This window comes from Salmo salar, chromosome ssa02 (assembly GCF_905237065.1).
Source record: "Salmo salar chromosome ssa02, Ssal_v3.1, whole genome shotgun sequence".
In the NCBI taxonomy this organism is placed as follows: domain Eukaryota; kingdom Metazoa; phylum Chordata; class Actinopteri; order Salmoniformes; family Salmonidae; genus Salmo; species Salmo salar.
The window spans coordinates 56332398-56355385 of record NC_059443.1 but is presented as its reverse complement, the minus strand read 5'-3'; the positions used below and the strand labels follow the sequence as shown (position 1 = coordinate 56355385).

The following is a 22988-nucleotide window of genomic DNA, read 5'->3' as shown; positions in this document are numbered from 1 at the left end:
TGTATAAAATCGAGCATACAGGCATGCAATCTCCATAGACAAACATTGGCAGTAGAATGGCCTTACTGAAGAGCTCAGTGACTTTCAACGTGGCACCATCATAGGATGCCACCTTTCTAACAAGTCAGTTTGTCAAATTTCTTCCCTGCTAGGGCTGCTCCAGTCAATTGTAAGTGCTGTTATTGTGAAGTGGAAACGTCTATGAGCAACAACGGCTCAGCTGCGAAGTGGTAGGCAACACAAGCTCACAGAACGGGACCGCCGAGTGCTAAAGCGCGTAGCGCGTAAAAATCGTCTGTCCTCGGTTGCAACACTCACTACCAAGTTCCAAACTGCCTCTGGATGCAACGTAAGCACAAGATCTGTTCGTCGGGAGCTTCATGAAAAGGGTTTCCATGGCCGAGCAGCTGCACACAAGCCCGCCGCCATTGGACTCTGTAGCAGCGAAAACGCGTTCTCTGGAGTGATGAATCACGCTTCACCATCTAGCAGTCCTACGGACGAATCTGGGTTTGGCGGATGCCAGGAGAACGCTACCTGCCCCAGTGTGTAGTGCAAACTGTAAAGTTTGGTGGAGGAGGAGTAATGGTCGGTGGCTGTTTTTCATGGTTTGGGCTAGGCCCCTTAGTTCCAGTGAAGGGACATCTTAACGCTACAGCATTCAATGACATTCTAGATGATTCTGTGCTTCCAACTTTGTGGCAACAGTTTGGGGAAGGCCTTTTCCTGTTCCAGTATGACAATGCCCCCGTGCACAAAGCGAGGGTCATACAGAAATGGTTTGCCGAGATCGGTGTGGAAGAACTTGACTGGACTGCACAGAGCCCTGACCTCAACCCCATCAATCACCTTTGGAATGAATTGGAACACCGACTGTGAGCCAGGCCTAATCGCCCAACATCTGTGCCCCACCTCACCAATGCTCTTATTGCTGAATGGAAGCAAGTCCCCGCAGCAATGTTACAACATCTAATGGAAAGCCTTCCCAGAAGTGTGTATGCTGTTATGGCAGCAAAGGGGGGACCAACTCCATATTAATGTCCATGATTTTAGAATGAGATGTTCGACGAGCAGGTGTCCACATACTTTTGGTCATGTAGTGTATGTGTGTGCGACCAATCAAATTTCTATTTGATTTGAGTATGTGTTTTATGTGCAGAGCCAGAGAGAGACAACGATCTGAGGATTTCCACAGTGAAGACCCAGGAGATCCTCCAAGGCAACGTGGTGAGGGAGAGTGCAGAGGGCACTGGCACAGTGGAGTAAGTATTTATCAGACCTAGGGCTGTTGCGGTGACCGTATTACCGCCACACGAGCGGTCACGAGTCATGAAGGCAGTCAAATTTCACATGACCGTTTAGTCACGGTAATTAGGCTTCTCTAAGCTCTGATGCTGCTGATGGTCATTAGTAACCTACCAAACTTGCTAACTGCCTGGTACTCAGCACTCTATTGTGCTGAGTACACTGTACCAACCGGGATAGGAACAGCTGCATAAATATTTTTGCTTTCAGAGTCATCGTCGCCCTGGTGCTTAAGCCAGTTGTTTTACTAACTGTGTCATCTCGTAAACTTTCCTTGACTTTGAATTAGATACTTATCACAATTAACTGTTTATGGGGCATGTACAATCATTGTGTGTTTGGGAAGGGTTCTCTGACTTACACCTTTTACTGTAAAAGTCATGCACCCATGCAATCATATAGGACCAATCATCAGTTAGAGATACCATATTAGGATTTACCCCAGGTTTACTGTGGCCAGGGTACACTTAACAACACCAGCTTTGTACTCTACGTTTATAGTTGTAGTCTAGCATGTCCCTCTAATCACTCTGACATAAATAAAATGTATTTGAAAATCTAATCAAACACTTCATGAGAGACCATGAGCTCATGTTGCACAACATTTCCATAAGCTATTTCATTGTGTGAAAAAACAGAGTGATGGCATCTATTAAAAAGAGGATCCCGTCAGCTTGTATAGGCTAGGCCTACTATATTTATTTATCAACTTTTCTCATATTAAGCACATTGCTTCTCTTTACAACAGTATAGCCTACCTGGCTAGCATAAAAAATTTACCACGGGAAAATCGTCCTCCATTCGCTATTTAAGTGCATAGATAACATGTATTTTTTCCCCTTCCAGTTTCGAGACAAGTGCATAATAATGGTCCATTCTGAATCAAAACAAATTTCACACATATATTATTTAGTATATGGAAAGACTAGATTAAATCAAGAATAGTCTGATGGGTGACAATATTAGCCTATCACTTGTGAATTATATATTATCACTTGTTAATGATGCCTAGCGTATGGCAAGAAACAATGCCTTTTTCATATTTTTCAAATCATAGTCGCGCAACTCATGTAGCCTAGCCCATAGGCCTATATTTTAAAGTGGCCAAATAACTTCTTAAAATTAAGCACATTAAGCCACTTTACAAGGGGTGTAGAGCCTAACTGTCATACATACGCAGCGAGTGTGTTTCAAGTTTGGGAAAGATCCTTTTCACCTGGGACATCCCATAGTCTGGGACATCCCACAACTGTCCCAGACTATGTTTGGAATATTTATTTATTTCACAGAATAGAATAGGTCAACTTTTGTACAATGGGGGAGGGTAGATTGACATAGGCTAGTGCTTTTGCTTGTTGTTAGGCCTACTCATCTTGTTGGCTGACGAAAAGTAAATGTGGACAGTTCTTCCAATATCTTCAATATGCACCTCGGAATTGGATAAGAACGTGTGCAGTTGCGTCCCTGATGTGTCTGTCTTCACTTGTAGCCTGTGAGAAAGACCCGATCACGTGATGGAGAGCCATGTGAGTGAGAAGTGCTTGGGAGCACGTAGCACTTAGAGAAAAGGGAATTATAATTATTATATTTAGCCCAAGGGCACAACGGTCACTGGCCGCAAAAGGCATGGATTTTTAAGAGTGCATTACGGTCACACAAAGGGGATGTTGCCGGGAAATTCGAGGCATTATCAAGTGCTTGTCAAATTGTGAATGAGAAACTGATGAAGTGTGTACAGCCTGTGCAAAAAAACAAAGCAGAGCTCATGCCTTTCAAGCAAGTTTTTTTTCAAATCATCATTAGAGTGGCATCATGCAGCCATACAATGTATTACAAATCAAAACATATAGCCCAATGTTTCAAGAACAACTAAAGTTACATTAATAACTCTAAATTAAGCATATAGGAGTACCTATTTCTTTGTTAACTGCTCAACACAGAATAGCTGCATATGCACACTCCCTCAAATCATTTGGAGAAAATATCATTTCTATTTTATTCAGCTTTATTCTATTATATTCTTCATACTATAAAATAATGCCACGGAATTCTAAGAAAATCTTGTCTGCTAAATGAACTAGTGTAGCCCACAGTCATATAGCACAGCCAGATCAGGGCCTAACATAAGGTCAACTCAGAGTATGCTATTCTGTTCTTGTGAAATAGACAAAAAATAAATATTCATCATGTTTCTTTATACCTGTCTAAAATAATGAATGGATTTATTGTTAATATGTAAGCTATATTACATGGATTTATTAGACTTTTTAAAATCGAGATGTTCCAAAGGTCTGCATCAGTGGCTTGTAGGCTATGTGTGGAAGCCAGCAGATGCTAAATGTGTTTAGGTTAATTAATGGTCAGTTACCGTGAGACTGGCAGTTATTTTGTTGACGACTGGCTGACGAAATTTCATGATCGCCACATCCCTAATCAGACCTATTAATCATGATTGTTGACCCAATGTCACCGCCTGCTTCAGTCAGTGTGAAAAGTAATCGTTCCTTAGTGTCAGAGAGTGTCAACTACAATGAAGGGAGCAGGGATGCTTTACTTATGATGTTATTCAAGAGACTATTAAGGGATATCTTTTCAAACTGTCAAATGAGGTGTTCTAAATATAATTCAGGACACATTATTTACCACTTTCGGTAGCAGCTCACACATCTTTCACATGAACCACCTTTCCGTGTGTATTGTCTTTGTTAGACTAATGATGACACCAATAGACACTCCCATTTTCCCTCCCTTAGCGACATCTAGTCCGAGAGACAAGATGTGCAGACACACGCGCACACACACACCCACAGGGAAGTACCTCTGCATGCCTAAGCCAGGAGTGATTAACAGCAGTTTATTCAGTTGCGAAATGTGGCATAAATTTGGCATGAGATCTCGGTCTGGGGGTTGTTGGGAATCTTTCTCATTGAGAGACATTCCTTAATGAGCTCAATTAGATGTGGAGACATTGGCGTTTCCCAAGAAGGAGTGGTGTCTGTCATTCCTAAATTCTTTGTGCACACATCAGGTGTTAAAACCACACACTGTACCAACCGGGATGGGAACGGCCGCATAAATATTTTTGCTTTCAGTCATCGTCGCCCTGGTGCTTAAGCCAGTTGTTTTACTAACTGTGTCATCTTGTAAACTTTCCTTGACTTTGAATTAGATACTTATCACAATTAACTGTTTATGAGGCATGTACAATCATTGTGTGTTTGGGAAGGGTTCTCTGACTTATACCTTTTACTGTAAAAGTCCCACCCATACAATCATATAGGACCAATCATCAGTTAGAGATACCATATTAGTATTTACCCCAGGTTTACTGTTGCCAGGGTACACTTCACAACACCAGCTTTGTAAAGGAATGTTTGTTTGATTGTTTCTACACATGTACTCTGTGTTTCTAGTTGCCGTCTAGCATCTACCCACTGTTCTCCCCCCCCAGGACGGACAGGATTGACAAGGTGATTAAGCAGTGGGAGGGCTCCTTCTTCAAGGGGAACCCCAAGCTGCGGAAGAAGTCGGTGTCGCTACGATTCGACCTGCACATGGCGGCGGCAGACGAGGGCTGCGCCCAGACCAAGCAGGACAGCCTGCCCGACGTGGAGGTCCGCCTGGTGATGAAGAGGTCCCGCAGTATCCCCACCATCGCGGCAAATGTCGAGGCAACAGTATAGTCGAGGCAACAGTATACCCATCGTTGATGGGTGATATCATCATTGAATTGCCTCCCTCATAAATGTTGTGATCTGGCAACAGCATCCCTACCCTTGACAGTGATATCACCATGATATCAGCATTGCTTCCCATTGACCTAGGCTGAAGATGGGAAGGTTAAGACAATTAAGTCATTCCATGCGGAAGCGTTCGAAAATAAACACATTCATGGGACCGACCAAGTCCATTAATAACTATTTGCGCCATTGCTAACTAGCAACACTGGTCCCATGAATTGCAAAGAGTTATGAAATATTATAAACTGGTGGTTCGAGCCCTGAATGCTGATTGGCTGACAGCTGTGTTATATCAGACCATATACCACGGGTATGAAAACATTTGTTTTTACTGCTCTAATTACATTGGTAACCAGTTTATAATTGCAATAAGGCACCTCAGGGTTTGTGGTATATGCCAATATACCACAGCTAAGGGCTGTGTCCAGGCACTCTGTGTTGCGCATAAGAACAGCCCTTAGCCGCTGTATATTGGCCATATACCACACCTCCTTGGGCCTTATTGTTAAATTAGAATCCTCTTGTACTAACCTGTATATTTTGAACCTAGCCATTGACCAAAGTGGTATAGTCATGCCATCAAAGTTCCTGCAACTCCACTATCACCCACAATCATCATTGTGACATCAGCATTACCAGCAGCCATTTTGCAACCCCCATGACCAAACCATCCACAGAAGACCACGTACATGAGGGGTTAATGTGTGATTCATTTGATATATCAGCATTTCTTAATCATGTGTAAAAGTAGAAAGTCATATTGCCTACTTACGATTTTGCCATCCAAGGCAAATGTGACAAAATGCCATGTTCAAGAGAATTCCCCTGTGGTCAATAATACATGATACCAGTATATTGTGCTCACTGTGGTCACCACATTTAACAAATGTATAATCCAACCATCCCTCAGTAACAACTAACACTTTATACAGGTGGTGAAAAATATAAACATGGAAAAAGCTAAGCCATCACAGAGTTGTATGTGGCATTCTACTGTGGACTATTTAAGGGTGGTTATTTTCTTCTCAATTCGCTGTGTGTACAATGCGAATGGTTTTGCTATGCAGTCATGGATCAACCCAGCACTGACAGTTTGCCTATGGCTGAAACCTGTACTTCAGCCTTTTTCCTTATAATGCTGTAAGTCAACTGTAGTCTATATATTATCTATATATGGACAAAGTCAAAACAAAGCAACGAAGTTAGAAATGTACAGTAAACAAAATAGCTATTTATTTCCCCCACACTGCCCACTGTGACCCGAAATTGCAGTGAGATTTCTTTCTGGAGAGCAACCCTCCTGTAGGTTTTCGTTTCAACCCCAGTTGTAACTAACCTGGTTCAGTTTATCAACAAGCTAATTATTAGAATCAGGTGCGCTAGATTAGGATATGAGTGAAAACCTACAGGACGGAAGCTCTCCAAGGGTTGGAGACGGAGAGCCCTTTTCTAATCTAACACCGCCTCTTGTATCGCAGAGATATACCCTGGTTTAGCCAGCAGGGGCCGGTATTTGTAAATAGTGGCTCTACAGTATCCTGAATGCTGTTGTGTCATATACATAATATCTATATGACTGATTACACTCTATAAGACAATATCTTTATTTAATTTTTTTGCTATGTTTTTGAGTTGGCACCAAATATATGACGCGGAGATAATACCATTGTGCATTGCAGTTGGGTCCCTCCTGTGTACAAATGTTAAAATAATGATCTTCTATGCAGTTCTTCATGCGCTTGATTTGCTCTGCTTCGTGGAGTACTTGGGACTAAATCTTCTTTTCATTTTTGGAGCTCTTTAACTTTAGAATGAAGAATTATGCTTTTATCTAACAATGTATTCATTTAAATAAAACACCAAAAACGCTGTCTTCGGTGTTTTTTTTATAAATATAGAATAGTATATTTCTCTAGTCATGGGTTTTTGTACAAATGCTGCAAATTTTGCAGAGATAATGTATTTCCACAGAGTCAGATTATTTCATGTATTTGGCAGGTATGTGTTTGGGGTATGGGTGCACCCTGCAGGGATATTAAAGATTCATTACGGACAAGACACAAACATTCTTGTCACTTTAAGTTTATTATTATCCTAAATATAAAATAAATATGACAAAATATGAAATAGATACGTTTTGTATTCAATACACAATAATATACAACATGTGACAAAATAGATATGATAAAGTTAGTGCAGGAAAAAATATAATTATTGTCATTAACATAGCAATAGGCTATACATAATCAAATTACCCATATTAGGGCCCAATTCTAACTTGCATGCCCATAACTCGCATTTTCTCATGCATTAGTGTAAATGGGAGAGTTGTGCCAAAATGCAAGTGACACATGGATCTCAAGTTAGAATTTGTCCCTGGGAGGATATCTCTACTTATCTAATGAACCTCTAGTGCTTTTCAACCTCGTTAGATAACTACTACAGATTTATCAGTTTCCTGTAGAAATGAAGAGAGCTCCAGTTACTGTGCCCTCCACATAATCAGGGGTTGACTATTAAATAAGGTACTGATCTACAGTACATCAGTAGTGTACTTTGTGTAACCCTTCCCATCCAAACTATACCATGATATAGCTTGTAACATCTATATGACATATCGATTTTGAAATCTACAGTATCTTCCTACCTTGTATGAAATTAATTGGGGGTACCACATTTTCATGAACGGACACCAAGGAAGCTTTTTGGGCTCAGTGGGTCATCAGACCTGCAACATGCTACAGGAATCACTGTTGCAGACCTGCCAACCCTATCCAACGTTTTAGAGTACCAGACGCGCGCGGCAAATTGGAGATTCAACTCGCGCGCGTAGCACGCGCCGAATTGGGGTTTTCCTTCCCCCGCATGTTCATGCGCGCGCTGTTTGTGAGTCTGATCGCAATTATAGAATTGTCCCAAATCAAGTCTATACAAGGTTGGAATACTTTCTTTCTTGACAGCATTCCATTTACACCTATGGTAAAAGTCACTAACAATATCTAATTAGAAAGAACACACAAAGGGCCTTTATTCTTGGAATTTGTTTTATATTTTATTAAACAAATAATAACAACTTATTTGTTTAGGTACAAAATGAACAAACGTCTTATCCACGATTAAAAAAATAATAATAATCATAATTACAGTTACAGACTATCAGGTTGCGTGATCTTCGTAATGTTACGTGGAAAATACAACTAATGGGACGCAGAATTAAATGTATATCACACTCGCACAAATGCGACTAGTTATTTTTCATATTTGCATTTAATTTCTTTCACTAGCAAATGCGAGTGAACTGCTGGCACTTTAGAGCCCACTGAATGTCCATCTTATGTCCGCTAACGTTAGCTTGAGACAATTAGTGTTTACCTTTCTACAACACACGGAGTCGAAAAGGGATTTGTCCATGTGTTTACGTACAGCTGACAGTCAGCAAACACAGCATCACAACAAACAGGAGGAGGGGCAGACACGGGGTAGCTACATCGAATAACTATGTATTCATCTCCATGTCTGTTGACACAAACTCCGTACATGTCTGCGTGTTGCAGCTCGAGAATCGGGATGTTAGATTTACTCAGTGGATTTATTTTGTATTAAAATGTTTTTTTTAAATCCCCCAAAAATCAGGCCCTATTCATTTATGTGTACTTTTAACTCGGATCTCGTACCTGCATACACGGACAGAGAATTGACTCATCAGAGTATCTGTATCAGGTCTGGCTCTGGGCGCCCTTGTTGACGGAAGTGATATAAAGAGCTTCCAACATTCAGTCTGGAGATATTGTCTTATCTCACCTTCCCACACTGGACAGAGTGAGGTTATGGTTTGAAAATTATGCCCTGTGTCAACTCAATGGTCTGATTACAGGGCTGAAGAGGGTCGTATTCTGCGAAGACGTGGCACACATTCTCCATACCTGCTTCAGTGCCCTTTGCCACTATACCAAATATCCTGGAGGGGGAAAAAATGATCAAAGTTGGGATATTAGCCTACATTGTTGTTAGCTTTCATTCACAAATTATACCTATTATAATATGGGAAAATGCATGCTGAAGCCATCTAATAATGAAGAACATTACCTTGCTGGTTTGGAACTCTTGTGCCACCTGTGAAGATAAAAGTGGTAGAATTTAGATATTAATAAATGGATAGGGAAACAATCCATTCAGAATGGACTTTATTTCTGATTTGTAGGCCCCATGTTTTTCCTGACCACATGACCTTACCAGGGAAAACTCAGGGCCCTGAAACACAAGCTTTTGAAAGAATCAACTCACAGTCTCTTGTCTGGATCTTCACCACTGTAGCTGAGCATGTGTGCAGGGTAATGACGTCTGAAGAAAAGTCTGATGGGAACACACACATTCAACAGATTTCATTTAATCAAGAAAGGTCTTAGAAGTCATTACCATCATCAGCTGTAGTCATTGAAGCTCAAAAGAAAATGTAATTTAGAAAACCTTTTTTCTTACTTTCTCTGGATGTCTGTCAAAGTGACACCTTTGGGTGACACCTTCAGGTTGACTATGGTGGGTGTGATGGTGCTCAGGTCCATCTTGAAGGTGGAGGACACAGCCTTTTGTACAGCACACGGCCCTGTCAACATCTCAGTGGGGATAGCACTCAGGTAGAGGAAATTGCAAGCTAAGGAGAAGACAAGGAAGATCATGAATTAATTTGAGAGACGAGAAACCAGTGTGGTGCTTTTTATCACAGCTGTCTACTGCAGCATGCAGGACATGCAGGACACATCTGTACTGCAGATTTCTACACTTACTAGTCATTTCCTAAATATTATAGGAGTCCAAATGCTGTGTGCAATGTAACCTACTGCGACTGTTTATAATGTAGCATAAATTATTTAATGTAAGAAGTTGCAACATTGTTGCAGCTTGTGTTGCACTCATACCGCGCTGTATAAAATCTGTCCACATTAAGCAGATTCCTAATTAATAAGAAGGTGAGGAGTTTTTGTATGGGCGGCAATGAGTGAGTGTTGAATTTAGTCAAGATAAACATGAATTGCTATTTTGATACGTGAGGCTTATTTGATCTAATATAAGTTTCGTCGTGTTTAGATTGTTACGAGTGTACTGATATAAGTGTTATTCACGTGACATCCTGGCAACTTTGAGAAAACGTTATATCAGAGTTGTCCCTGTTGAAATTCGAGACGGTCTATGCATATGATGAGCCTAGCATAGAATCGTACTCTCCATTGAACGCAGGCGGTTGACGTCAACACCACTCATCGAATATTCAAAGTAATATTGAAATAACTAAATGAATCCACCAATCCAAATAGAGGAATTATGTGGAAGCTTGTGGACAACGAATCCAATTGTCGAGACGAATACATAGCTATTTCGTGTACATCCAAATCTCTGGCTGTATCAAGAATACTGAGATGATCCAGATACTTGGCGGGAGTCACGAGGGGTCAGGTGATCACCTCATCTGTGAGTTTCTTGGCATGCACTACTCAACTACACAAAAGTAGGAGCTGAATCAAAGTGGCGTGTTTTTAGGGAATCTCTGCACGGCTTACCTGAAGATGCAGTTCGCTAACTTTGTAAATATTTAAATATGTTCCAAAAATATATTACGGGGAAAGTAACTTATAGTTGAACTGTAACAAGTTCAAGATAACCAATGCAGCAGTTTTCACCCTTTACGGTAAAAATGTGCAGTCAGAGTGCAGTATAACTGCAGTATGCTGCAATTCTTTCTTCTAAAATACCACAGTCAACTGCATTTACTGTACTTTTACTGCTGTATCAAATGCAATTTTTTTTGTAAGGGCAAGTTTACTCAGGTAAGTCATTAACAGATAATTAGCTAATATTACAATGAAACGCTGGCTCCTATAGCTAGCTAGCTTGAACTACTTCTTTAGCCAGTCACCATTAAGGCCTATCAAACTTGTTCATGAAATATGATGTTGATGCATGTTATTCCTTAGAGACAGAATAATATAAAACTAGCTGATTGGCGAATTGATACCATAACTCGATAACCTAATGATGAACGGTGGGTGCACAATTCTCACCTGTCTTGGTCTTGTCTTCTGGTGCTGACCTGTCATTTGTTCCCTCCTGTCCTTTGTTCAGATCTGTAGACCAAACAGATACTATTTAATTGCCTGGTTTAGAAATTTTAAAAAAAAGTCCTCTTATATGTGGAATATGCTATAATTCACATCATCATAAAATGTATGTAAACATAATCTGTGGCTTGTTACCTAATAGATTTAGGCTATTCGTTAAAGTGTTATAGCATACCATGTGACTGGAGCAGAAGTTTGCAGGGTAGGGCATATGCAGTGACGGTGTGTTGGAAGACCAGGGCAGACAGACTACCTGCAAGGGGATAAAAAAAACACAGTCCAGTTGTTTTAACTAAAATTGGTTGAATGTACTTATCAAATGATAAAGTATTAATGTTGTTTCAAGGAATGTCCACAAGAGGGCATGGGTGATCTTTCTGAGTTATGGCATTACGTCAATGCACCGTAGTAGCCTTGATGATCCAAGGCAACAACAAAGCAACCTCAACATCACAAATGTGTTTGAGATCTGCATAGATTATCACAAACAGACTCAACTGTGGTTTTTCTATAGTGTGATTGTTTGAGTTGCGGTACAGCCAATAAAAATCTCCTCTACTTTCATTCATTCTTACAGGACATAGGATAGAAGCCCACGTCTCTCAAAGCCCTGAAAAGCAAACGGCTCCATCCCTCTGCCTCCCAGTTTTCAGGACACAGACCAGACATGGCTGACTCAAGACTTGTGATTCATACTTCTCCTAAACCGGGGTGTGGGCCTTTTGTCAAGATTGTTTACCATGAATGAGCAATCTGTCAAAGAAGTCTGGGATTGATAGATTGTCACACTATGAATGAACAAAGTTGATGTAGCCTACTTCTTACCAAAGTATGGTTCATGTGAGGAGCCCTTGATACGGACGCCCTTGGCCGACGATTCAATGAGAAAGTGCCTCACGAGATCTGAGCTGCCCTCCGCTACAATAAACAAGTCAAGAGTCAGGAAAGAGACAAGGCAGATAGGCAGTGTAGTATTTCCTGAAAACAAATCTGATGTGAGATATGACAGTTAGATAACATACAGACAGATGGCTTTGATTCTACTGTGACTGTGATATTGTTGATGATGTGGTGTTGTGATAATAGTGTAATATTGATAATAGTTACTACTGATATAAGAAGCCAGGATTTAAACACTATAATAACATTCCAGTAATCAAATGCTATTGAGTGTTTGCACTGCCAAAGAGGTAGACATTATGAGTAATGAGTGGCCTCTGGTTGCACCACATATTTCAGGATCAACACAGACAGACATTCCCACTCAAGTTAGCAGCAGGGAGAGTTAGGTAAGACCTATCAGGTCTTTTCAAGACACACTGGTGTTGATCCTGGCATTTAGAGTGCTTTAGTTGTGTATACTCTGTTTATAGGACTGTGTGATGTGGTGTGTGTGTGTGGTGGTGGTTCTGAGCAGCAGTGTTGTACTCAGAAGGACTTAAGGATTGTTTACCTGGTTGGCCAGTAGGGGATATATTGACGGGCACCTGGTCCACCTTCATAGCCAGCCCAAAGGAGCCTCTGAAGGATGTGCTGTCTCTCACCACGAAGGTCCCCGGCTCCTTATCTATCACTATGGCCTCAGCTACAATCACACAAATCAAATGTATTTATATAGCCCTTCTTACATCAGCTGATATCTCAAAGTGCTGTACAGAAACCCAGCCTAAAACCCCAAACAGCAAGCAATGCAGGTGTAGAAGCACGGTGGCTAGGTAAAACTCCCTAGAAAGGCCAAAACCGAGGAAGAAACCTAGAGAGGAACCAGGCTATGAGGGGTGGCCAGGTATCACAGATACAGCTCAGACAGTGCAGGGGTATCCCCATAGAATCACCATTGTTATCACTCTGTTGTAGACCAAGTATTAATAAAATAATTCATTTTAGTCTAAGATAAGCTTTTGTTTTCTGTTTAAACATAAATTTGCGTCTTTAAAACTTAATATAGAACATAAAATGCAACAGCGTACATACAGTTATTGCCAAATATATTGGCTCCCCATTTTTTCTCAAAATGCTTACCCTGAACTCTGTTGATGTGTGGGCGGAACCAGAACTGAGAGGTGTCCATGACAAACTTCATGGAGTGCTGGTTGCCTTGGAAATGGCCTTGTAAAGCTGAGGGACCATGAAAATAAAATGCACATGCTTTTATTATTAAATACGCACAAACCTTTTCCCAGCAGAGGGCACTGGACTGAGATTTTAGATTTTAAACAGATTGACGAGGATCATCATCATCAGGACTCACAGTGAGAGGGAGATGGCAAGGATGGCCTGGAGCTGGGCCTCTGCTTGATCTGTATGTCTGGGACCATTGCCTCTGGAGGTGACTGGGGGCTGAGCTCCCGCTCTGGAGCTCCGTTGACCAACACCACAGGGATGTCTGTCAGTGAACCGGCCAGGGAGGCAGGGCTGCTGTGGATCCCCTGGAAGTGGCCGAGTGGTGATGGGCCGGTCGGCGAGGGCTTGTTGGTGAACGGCCTGGTCGAGGACCTGGACACGTCGCTGTAGGAGCTGGATGTGCGGTAGAGGAGGAGAGACTCGGGGCTGTCGCCTTCACTGTCACTGAGCAAGGACTGATAGCTGTGGAAGAGAGGTGAGTTGAAGAGAGAATATGTTTACGGCACTGTGGAGTCCAGACAGAGGTTTGATTGAGCTTTCAAGTGTCAATCTGTGACAACACCAGTTAGTGTTGCTCTATGGAGTCATGACGGGTCTAACTTGCCATTATCTTTGCATCACACTCAGATGTTAAAGTCATTTCCACAAGCATGTATTAACAGAGTGTGAAGGAGTCTGACCTGCCCATCATGTAACTGGTTTCTGAGCCGGGCGACGTGGAGATCATCGAGACGGCACTGTTCCTGTGAGAGTGTGACATGCGCAGGGTGACCGGGGATGAACACATGCCCACCTCGCCTCCCTGCATTGAGGGCAGCCGCCGGCGGACGATACTTCCACACGGCAGTGGGGGGCGAGAGGAGGCATCAGAGAACACCAGGGAGCTTTGGGGGCTGCACCTGGAGCCAGAAGCAGAGGACAGTGGGATGGGAATGCTGCAGGAGGGGGAGACGGAGGAGAAGGAGAAGGAGGAGGTGGAGAGGTTCCTTGGAGAACAGTCTCTGGGGACCAGCACACAGTTGGAGACGTCTTCATCTGGAGAGAAGTCATCTGGAGAGGAGAGAGGGAGAACACCAGAGGAAGTTGGAGCAAATGGTGCTAAATATCAAATGGATAAAGGGAATGGAAAACCTACTAGGTCTATGCAATTTCTTATATTGTTAATGTTGTGTTATCTCAGAGGAGAGAGGAAGAACAAACCGAGAGAAGCGTGAGAAAGGTATGTTCAGTGGCTTAACCAGTGAATGAATTGAACTTCTCTATTCGGCGAGAAATAAGTCACACAATTCGTCGGATTATTTTCTCCTGGTGTTTCTAACATACAGTCACGAGAAGTGATCACACACATTTAAAGTTGGGTGGTCTTAAATGTTTCCTTCCCCATAATATAAATGAGAAGTGTTGAAATAGTTGTTTTCCTATGATCAAAAATCATATCCATTGCGTGCCGTTACAGGTAAAATGTACTGCCTTTTCAAGAGCCGCATACTCGTACTCTACAGTCAGAGCAGATTGTGGAGACTTGTTTAATCTCATACGTGTACACACTCATACATCCCATTCCTTTCCCTTCTATGGCTTTGTGTCTGTATTAGATGGGCATGGCTTTATTATGTCAATACTACACTGAGTATACCAGACATTAAAAACATCTTCCTAGTATTGAGTTGCACCCCCCTTTTGCCCTCAGAACAGCCTCAATTCGTTGGGGCATGAACTACAAGGCAGCGAAAGCTTTCCACAGGGATGCTGGCCCATGTTGACTCCAATGCTTCCCACAGTTGTGTCAAGTTGGCTGGATGTCCTTTGGGTGGTGGACCATTCTTAACCAGTGCCATCAATAAGGGATCATAGCTTTCATCTGGATTCACCTGGTCAGTCTATGTCATGGAAAGAGCAGGTGTTCTTAATGTCTTGTATACTCAGTGTATACCGCACAAGTTTTGCTGGGAGGCTAAAGACAGAAGGTTGAAATTTCTCCACGTCATGCAGGCTTTTACTTGTTCAAGTGAGTCCCAACCCTGCCTATTCAAATACACCAAGCGAACACTGTGTTCCTGCTGTGAGGATGAGAATGCAGTACTTTGCCATGGAGAATTTCCTAGAGAAGTTTCAACTTGTCCCCCAAAAATTCTGGTTGACTGTATGATCCACCCGCTTGTCAGTAACGACGGGAACCTATTGAAATAGATGAGTCTGTTGCCCCATGCCACTGAGGTGAGGTGTCCTGTGGTGAGGGTGAGTGAGACGGGCGGGTCACTGTTATGTAGTGACTAGAGTTCATGTGGAACGGTGACTAGTACCAAGGGGGAGATCCGTTGATGAGTAGGTAGTAACAGTAACTATATCCATCACAATTACTGTGACCTCATTCAGTACAACCCAAGCCATTTCTTATTTGGTTTTCTAAGAATGAATACTTCTATATATGGAATTGTGCTTACTTCTGTTTTTCAGTTGTTCAGACCATGTCAGACAGTGACTGTTAAAGGTTGACTGTATTTAAAGCACCACTGTGTGTCTGCCTCAGATGTTCTGGGCGTGGTATGTTTTTTTTGTCTGGGCAGTAACCCCAGACAAATGTACTCTATTTTGTAACATTAAACTGATGTGAAATTATGGGTGGATTTTTTACATAGCCCCAGGCCATGGGTACATGAATGGGGCACAATGGAAGTTGTTATTCAAGGTTCTCAGGCTTGGTCTCCAGCCAACGTACCTGCAGATGTTTCTAGCCATGTTTTATGACGGAAAAGTACCCTAGGTCTGAACCCTTTCGTTGACTAAGTTGGACATTTTTCAATTTTCAAAACTGTTGAATTGAATGACCGAAAGTAATTCCGTAGGCGTAGGCCTCCTGACAGGTCTACGTAGAAATATCAATTAAAAAAATATATGTAGATAAACTACATTTTAAATAAAGCATGTGAGTTTGTACTGTGGAAAGTAAATAGGCCTATATTACAGCATATCAATAAATATTGGGCTTTATATGCCCTCTCACTCATTGTCCTACCTGTGTGGAGGCTGCTGGACTGGGACCTCTTGTTGAAGTGGATGGGCTCAAACGTGGGGTCCAGTTCCAGAATGAGCTGGTTCAGGTTATCTAGGGAGACGTCCAGGTCGTCCTGTTCACTGCAACTCCCGTTGGGGTCCATCATGGCGCTCGGACTGCACCCCAGAGCCACCTTATGAGCAGAGTCCAGGCAGGTACTCTGACCCACCCTCAAAATGTGATTGGGTATTATGTGGGACATGGCTCCAGCTATAGGCATCACGTAAATCTCTGAAACAGACACACCAGTAGGATTTACTCACTCTAATATATCTATTGCTGTAAATATCATTCTTAGTATATCTTGTGTAAATTCATCCGGTGCATATACAGTACCAGTCAGAAATTTGGACACACCTACTCATTCAAGGGTTTTTCTTTATTTTTACTATTATCTACGTTGTAGAATAGTAGTGAAGACATCAAAACTATGAAAAAACACATATGGAATCATGTAGTAACCAAAAAAGTGTTAAACAAATCAAAATATAATTTACATTTGAGATACTTCAAAGTAGCCACCCTTTGTCTTGACAGCTTTGCACACTTGGCATTCTCTCAACCAGCTTCACCTGGAATGCTTTTCCAACAGTCTTGAAGGAGTTCCCACATATACTGAGCACTTCTTGGCTGCTTTTCCTTCACTCTGTCGTCCAACTCATCCCAACCCCTCTCATTTGGCCCAAGCAAGTCTCTTCTTCTTATTGGTGTTCTTTAGTAGTGGTTTCTTTGCAGCAATTCAACCATGAAGGCCTTGTTCACGCAGTCTCCTCTGAACAGTTGATGTTGAGATGTGTCTGTTACTTGAACTGTTACTATAAAGCATTTATTTGGGCTGCAATCTGAGGTGCAGTTAACTCTAATGAACCTATCCTCTGCAGCAGAGCTAAATATGGGTCTTCCTTTCCTATGGCGGTACTCATGAGAGCCAGTTTCATCATAGCACTTGATGGTTTTTGCGACTGCACTTGACTGACCTTCATGTCTTAAAGTAATGATGGACTGTCATTTCTCTTTGCTTATTTGAGCTGTTCTTGACATAATATGGACTTGGTATTTTGCCAAATATGGCTATCTTCTGTGTACCACCCCTACCTTGTCACAACACAACTGATTGGCTCAAACACATTAAGAAGGAAGGAAATTCCTCAAATTAAGGCACACCTGTTAATTGAAATGCATTCCAGGTGACTACCTCATGAAGCTGGTTGACAGAATGCCAAGAGTGTGCACAGCTGTCATCAAGGCAAAGGGTTGCTATTTGAAGAATCTCAAATAGAAAATATATTCTGATTTGTTTACTTTTGTTTACACTTTTTTGGTTTCATATGTGTTATTTCATAGTTTTGATGTCTTCACTATTGTTCTACAATGTAGAAAATAGTCAAAATAATAAAAAAAATAGAATGAGTAAGTGTGTCCAAACTTTTGACTGGTACTGTACATATAGATGGAATTTGGATTACTGTTACAGTGCTTTTTGGGTTGTTGATTGGATTTGTTCCCACATCCCATTATTAAACTTTGATTTGATTAGCACGGGCGAGATCGCTAACATTGGTGTGTCAATGGGTTTGAATGGTGGTTATTGCACTGTGTCCGAACCGACCTAAATAGGACCGCTGTGCCTACCTACACTTGACCCTGCTACTGTACAAGTTATATTTACACTTTGCTAACATTTACATGTATGTATACAAATCTACATTACAGATAAAATGTTAAGTAACCCAGAGGGGAAATGTTAATAAAACTGTCTTGTTGTAAGGAACGTAATTTCAACCAGAGTTGCCAACTAAGGAAAAGCTGTCAGTTAAAGGATATTGCAATTCAACAGAACCCAAGTAGTAGGCTCATTACTAAAAGTTCAGATGTGGTACAGTAGATGATTTACACGTTTGGTTTATGATTCACATCATATTGCTTTTTCATTGGACTCACAAACATTGTTATCTTGACACAATGCTATCTTGAGTCAAATAAGTTCAAATATCACTCTTCCACATTGTGTGAACTCCACCCAGCGGTTCCCAGTCTCAATAGACTTGCAGCTGTCCCGTGAACTATAAGAACCCTCTACAAACTTTCATTGTATTGTTGATAGTATTGTCAACAAAGGTTAACTCTTTGTGAACACAGTGAAAGGAGCTGCATCTAAATATGAGTAATACTTAATTATATGAGACCTGTATACTGTTGCCTTAACAGCTACTGACAATTAACAAATACTCATCCTTCTCTCCAGGTTTTCTGCCTACCAGTTGTTTATCAATACTGTGGTTAATTAGCATCACACATGCAAGAGTATAGGTGAGGGCCATAGTCATTCTGAAGCGTACATGTTTGACCTTAGAAGTATGATGCAATCTCTTGTGAAAGTGAAAGGTTTGCTTGCAGTGATAGTTGAGGAGATAAAGGAAGCAGTCAGAGGAAGGGTGCGTAGTGTGTAAGAGGGAGATCATAGACTCTACCCCCTCCTCCCCCTCGTCTCAGACAGGGCAAGGCACCCAGTGAGTCACAGAGCCAGAGGGAGTCGCCATGACAACACAACCCTTGTTGTCCCCCCAACATTTCCATTGCTGATACAGAAATCAGAGACCATACGTTTTCTATCCTGATTTACCAGTGGTATTTACAGCAATTAAAAGATGTGCAGATGTTACATCTAAGAACTGCTTCCTATTTTATTTACCCTTTATTTAACTAGGCAAATCAGTTAAGAACAAATTCTTATTTACAATGACGGCCTACCCCGGCGAAACCCTCCCCTAACCCGGACGACGCAGGGCCAATTGTGCGCCGCCCTATGGGACTCCTGATCACGGCTGGTTGTGATACAGCCCGGGATCAAACCAGGGTCTGTAGTGAGGCCTCTAGCACTGAGATGCAGTGCCTTAGACCCCTGCGCCACTCGGGAGGCCTTATAAAGACCCCCTTTAGTGTTGCTGTAGTGTACTGTAGCCTACCATTTCTACATTCCAGACAGAGTGAGGAAAGTTGATGCTTGAGGCTCTCCGTTATGTGACACACTTCAAAAACATTCTATCAGCCTTAGGGGCAACACATACTGTAGTTGCAGTAGCATGAGGTTGTTGCATTAGATTGCGACCCTGCGAAGGACGTCCAATCTCTATGTGTATGTGCAGGTAGCGTGTGCATGAGGTCCCAACCCACCTTCACCACGATACACTTAATTAATACTTATAAGAATAATAGATATACACTACCGTTCAAAAGTTTGGGGTCACAAAGAAATGTCCTTGTTTAAAAAAAAATAAAAAAATTGTACTTTAAAATAACATCAAATTGATCAGAAATACAGTGTAGACATTGTTAATGTTGTAAATGACTATTGTAGCTGGAAACGGCAGATTTTTTATGGAATATCTACATGGGCGTACAGAGCCCCATTAGAGAGCCCCATTATCAGCCTCACAAGTCCTCAACTGGCAGCTTCATTTAATAGTCCCCCCAAAACACCAGTCTCAACGTCAACAGTGAAGAGGCGACTCCGTGATGCTGGCCTTCTAGGCCGGTGTTGCAAAGAAAAAGCCATATCTCAGACTGGCCAATAAAAAGAAAAGATTAAGATGGACAAAAAAACACAGACACTGGACAGAGGAATTCTGCCTAGAAGGCCAGAATCCCGGAGTCGCCTCTTCACTGTTGACGTTGAGACTGGTGTTTTGCGCGTACTATTTAATGAAGCTACCAGTTGAGGTCTTGTGGTGCATCTGTTTCTCAAACTAGACACTCTAATGTACTTGTCCTCTTGCTCAGTTGTGCACCGCGGCCTCCCACTCCTCTTTCTATTCTGGTTAGAGCCAGTTTGCGCTGCTCTGTGAAGGGAGTAGTACACAGCATTGAACGAGCTCTTCAGTTTTTTGGCAATTTCTCGCATGGAATAGCCTTCATTTCTCAGAACAAGAATAGACTGACGAGTTTCAGAAGAAAGTTCTTTGTTTCTGGCCATTTTGAGCCTGTAATCGAACCCACAAATGCTGATGCTCCAGATACTCAACTAGTCTAAAGAAGGCCAGTTTTAGTGCTTCTTCAATCAGAACAACCGTTTTCAGCTGTGCTAACATAATTGCAAAAGGGTTTTCTAATGATCAATTAGTCTTTTAAAATGATAAACTTGGATTAGCTAACATTACGTGCCATTGGAACACAGGAGTGATGGTTGCTGATAATGGGCCTCTGTACGCCTGTGTAGATATTCCATAAAAAATCTGCCATTTCCTGCTACAATAGTCATTTACAACATTAACTGTATTTCTTAGCAATTTGATGTTATTTTAATGGACAAAAAATTTGCTTTTCCTTCAAAAACAAGTACATTTCTAAGTGACCCCAAACCTTTGAACGATAGTGTAAGTCTATTACTGAATAATCCATACATTAGCATTTGTAAAGACACAATTATCTATCCTTGATGGATACAGTACTATAGTTTTTTGATACTTGCTTGCATAAATCTTTTTTTCCCAAAGTGTAACAGCAGAAGTATAAGTAAACACAGTATACATATTCTAATTAAATGCATTCTGTAATCTCCCTCCCTCCCATTTATGAGATCCTGTATACTGAAATATAGTTGAGGTATCTTACCTGTTTTTGTTGTTCTCTTGTTCTCAGTGTGTAAAGAAAGGGGTTGTTTATATCCCTGATGTTTCAAAGTAAATTAATCCAAGAGTATAATGCTTTTATTGGTAGCTCCCGACCCCTCCTACTGTCATCCAGTCAGCCCACTGTTTCACAAGCCCTTGCATGCAGCTCTAACATTCTGGGTTAGGTCGGATGATGTCATCAACGTGGTAAGCACATACAGTTGTAGGATATTTATTTGAGCCAGCAACAGGAAATATGAATTATATATAATTCATGGAGATTTAGAATTTATTTTATTTTACAAACATCTGTAACTAGAATGAGTGAAATTTAAAGGAGGGGTAGTGTTCTAGAGAACACAGTCATTTAGAGGGCATGAGTCTAACCCGTGTCTTATCTTTTCCTTTCAGAACGGATGTAAAGGGATAAACCCTTTCTTACAAACAATAGCCTATTGTCATTTGCTTTTCTGGGGAAGTGACCTCTCCAAGGTCATTTTTGAAACGAGTAGGTGAATGAGACGATGTCTGGCAATGTCTGACTATTGCTAATCTCCTCTGTAACCCCATAGTTTGAATGCAAACCATTTATTAACCATGTCATGTGATGTTCATTTGTTCTGTGGAAGCCTTCAAGGTCACACTTAGAAGTAGGGTTCCCACATGAAAAAATACTACAGTTTACTATAGAATACTACAGTACTTACTATAGATTTCTATAGTAAACTGCAGTATACTGATAATCAGTTCAGTGCCTAAATTCAACACACCTGGTCTTCCAGGTCAGTTAAACCGAAAACATGAAGTGCCTGTGGCACTCCAGGACCAGGGTTACCTACCCCTGCTGTAGAATACTATACTACACTGTAGAATCCCTCGATCATGTGTAGTACTTACTATCCAACAGGGCTGCCCAACCCTCTTACTAGAGATCTACCGTCCTGTGGGTTTTCAGTACAACCCTAATTTAACACACCTGATTCTACTTATTAGCTGCTCAACAAGACCTTAACTAGCTGAATCAGATACGCTAAATTAGGGTTGAACTGAAAACCTACAGGACAGTTGATCTCCAGGAAGAGGGTTGGGCAGCCCTGCTATAGAATGTTGTAATATACTGTAGAATACTATAGTAAATACCAGAGGTGTGGACTCGAGTCACAAATATGATGGCTTGCAACTCGACTTTGACTTTAAAAATATGAAATGGTATTACATTTGGTGAAGAGCACATTATGACTTGTTCAGGACTCGAAACTCAAAGTTTAGGACTTGAGACTTGACTTGATACTTGACAGTCTTGACTTGACACTTGACTCGGACTTGCCTGTCTTGACTTGGGACTTGACTTGGGACTTGAGTGCTAAGACTTGAGACTTACTTGCAACTTGTAAAACAATGACTTGGTCCCACCTCTGGTAAATACTACAGTATTAACCGCAGTAATGTCAAAAGCACTACAGTCCACAAAAACACTACACTTTTTTTACTATAGTAAACACTACATTATTTAATTTGCATATACACTGCCCATTCTCCTCCCCTGTATCGCAATTTGTGCCACCATAACTGAGAAACATACACGGCAAGTATAGACCACATATTAATTTCCCTACAGGTTATAGAAAAGAGCAGAAGCACTGAACTAGCTGTTCAGACCCTAGTCCTACCTACATACAGGTTATGAAAAATGTGCTGTTTTAGTATTTCTCCAGTAGGTTTCCTGAAGGAGAAAGCCTCCACTTCTATTTAAAAGATAGTAAAACAAAAACACCTTGTATGCAAAAACTGTAAATACTACAGTATACTACAGTCTGCAAAACCACTACAGTAAATACTACAGTATACTACAGTCTACAAAAACACTACAGTAAATACTATAGTATACTACAGTCAGCAAAAACCCTACTGTAAATGCTACAGTATACTACAACCTGCAATAACACTACGTAAATACTACACTATACTAAAGTCTACAAAAGCACTACAGTAAATACTACAGTATTTACCTGTAAAAACACTACATTAATTACTACAGTAT

At 41.3% G+C, this 22988-nt stretch overlaps 2 protein-coding genes across 2 annotated transcripts in view; one reads left to right on the top strand and one right to left on the bottom strand.

The window, feature by feature from the left end:
* LOC106587823 (keratin, type I cytoskeletal 18-A) overlaps window positions 1-6916 on the top strand; it is a 31392-nt gene extending 24476 nt beyond the window's left edge. The window contains exons 9-10 of the mRNA XM_014176486.2: window positions 1160-1262; window positions 4757-6916. Of these exons, the coding sequence (XP_014031961.2) occupies window positions 1160-1262; window positions 4757-4988 (335 nt within the window). The 3' untranslated portion in view covers window positions 4989-6916. The remainder of the gene's footprint in view (window positions 1-1159; window positions 1263-4756) is intronic.
* Window positions 6917-7111: 195 nt separating this feature from the next.
* On the bottom strand, window positions 7112-21190 carry LOC106587857 (tensin-4). The gene is made up of 13 exons (XM_014176511.2): window positions 20949-21190; window positions 16299-16568; window positions 13963-14332; window positions 13410-13744; window positions 13181-13276; window positions 12612-12743; window positions 11984-12076; window positions 11334-11411; window positions 11102-11164; window positions 9525-9696; window positions 9330-9398; window positions 9132-9158; window positions 7112-9003 (listed from the first exon to the last, which is right to left on the bottom strand). Exons 2-13 carry the CDS (start codon window positions 16555-16557, stop codon window positions 8871-8873), a joined length of 1827 nt encoding a protein of 608 aa, XP_014031986.2. The 5' UTR covers window positions 16558-16568; window positions 20949-21190; the 3' UTR covers window positions 7112-8870.
* Between the last annotated feature and the right edge of the window lie 1798 nt (window positions 21191-22988).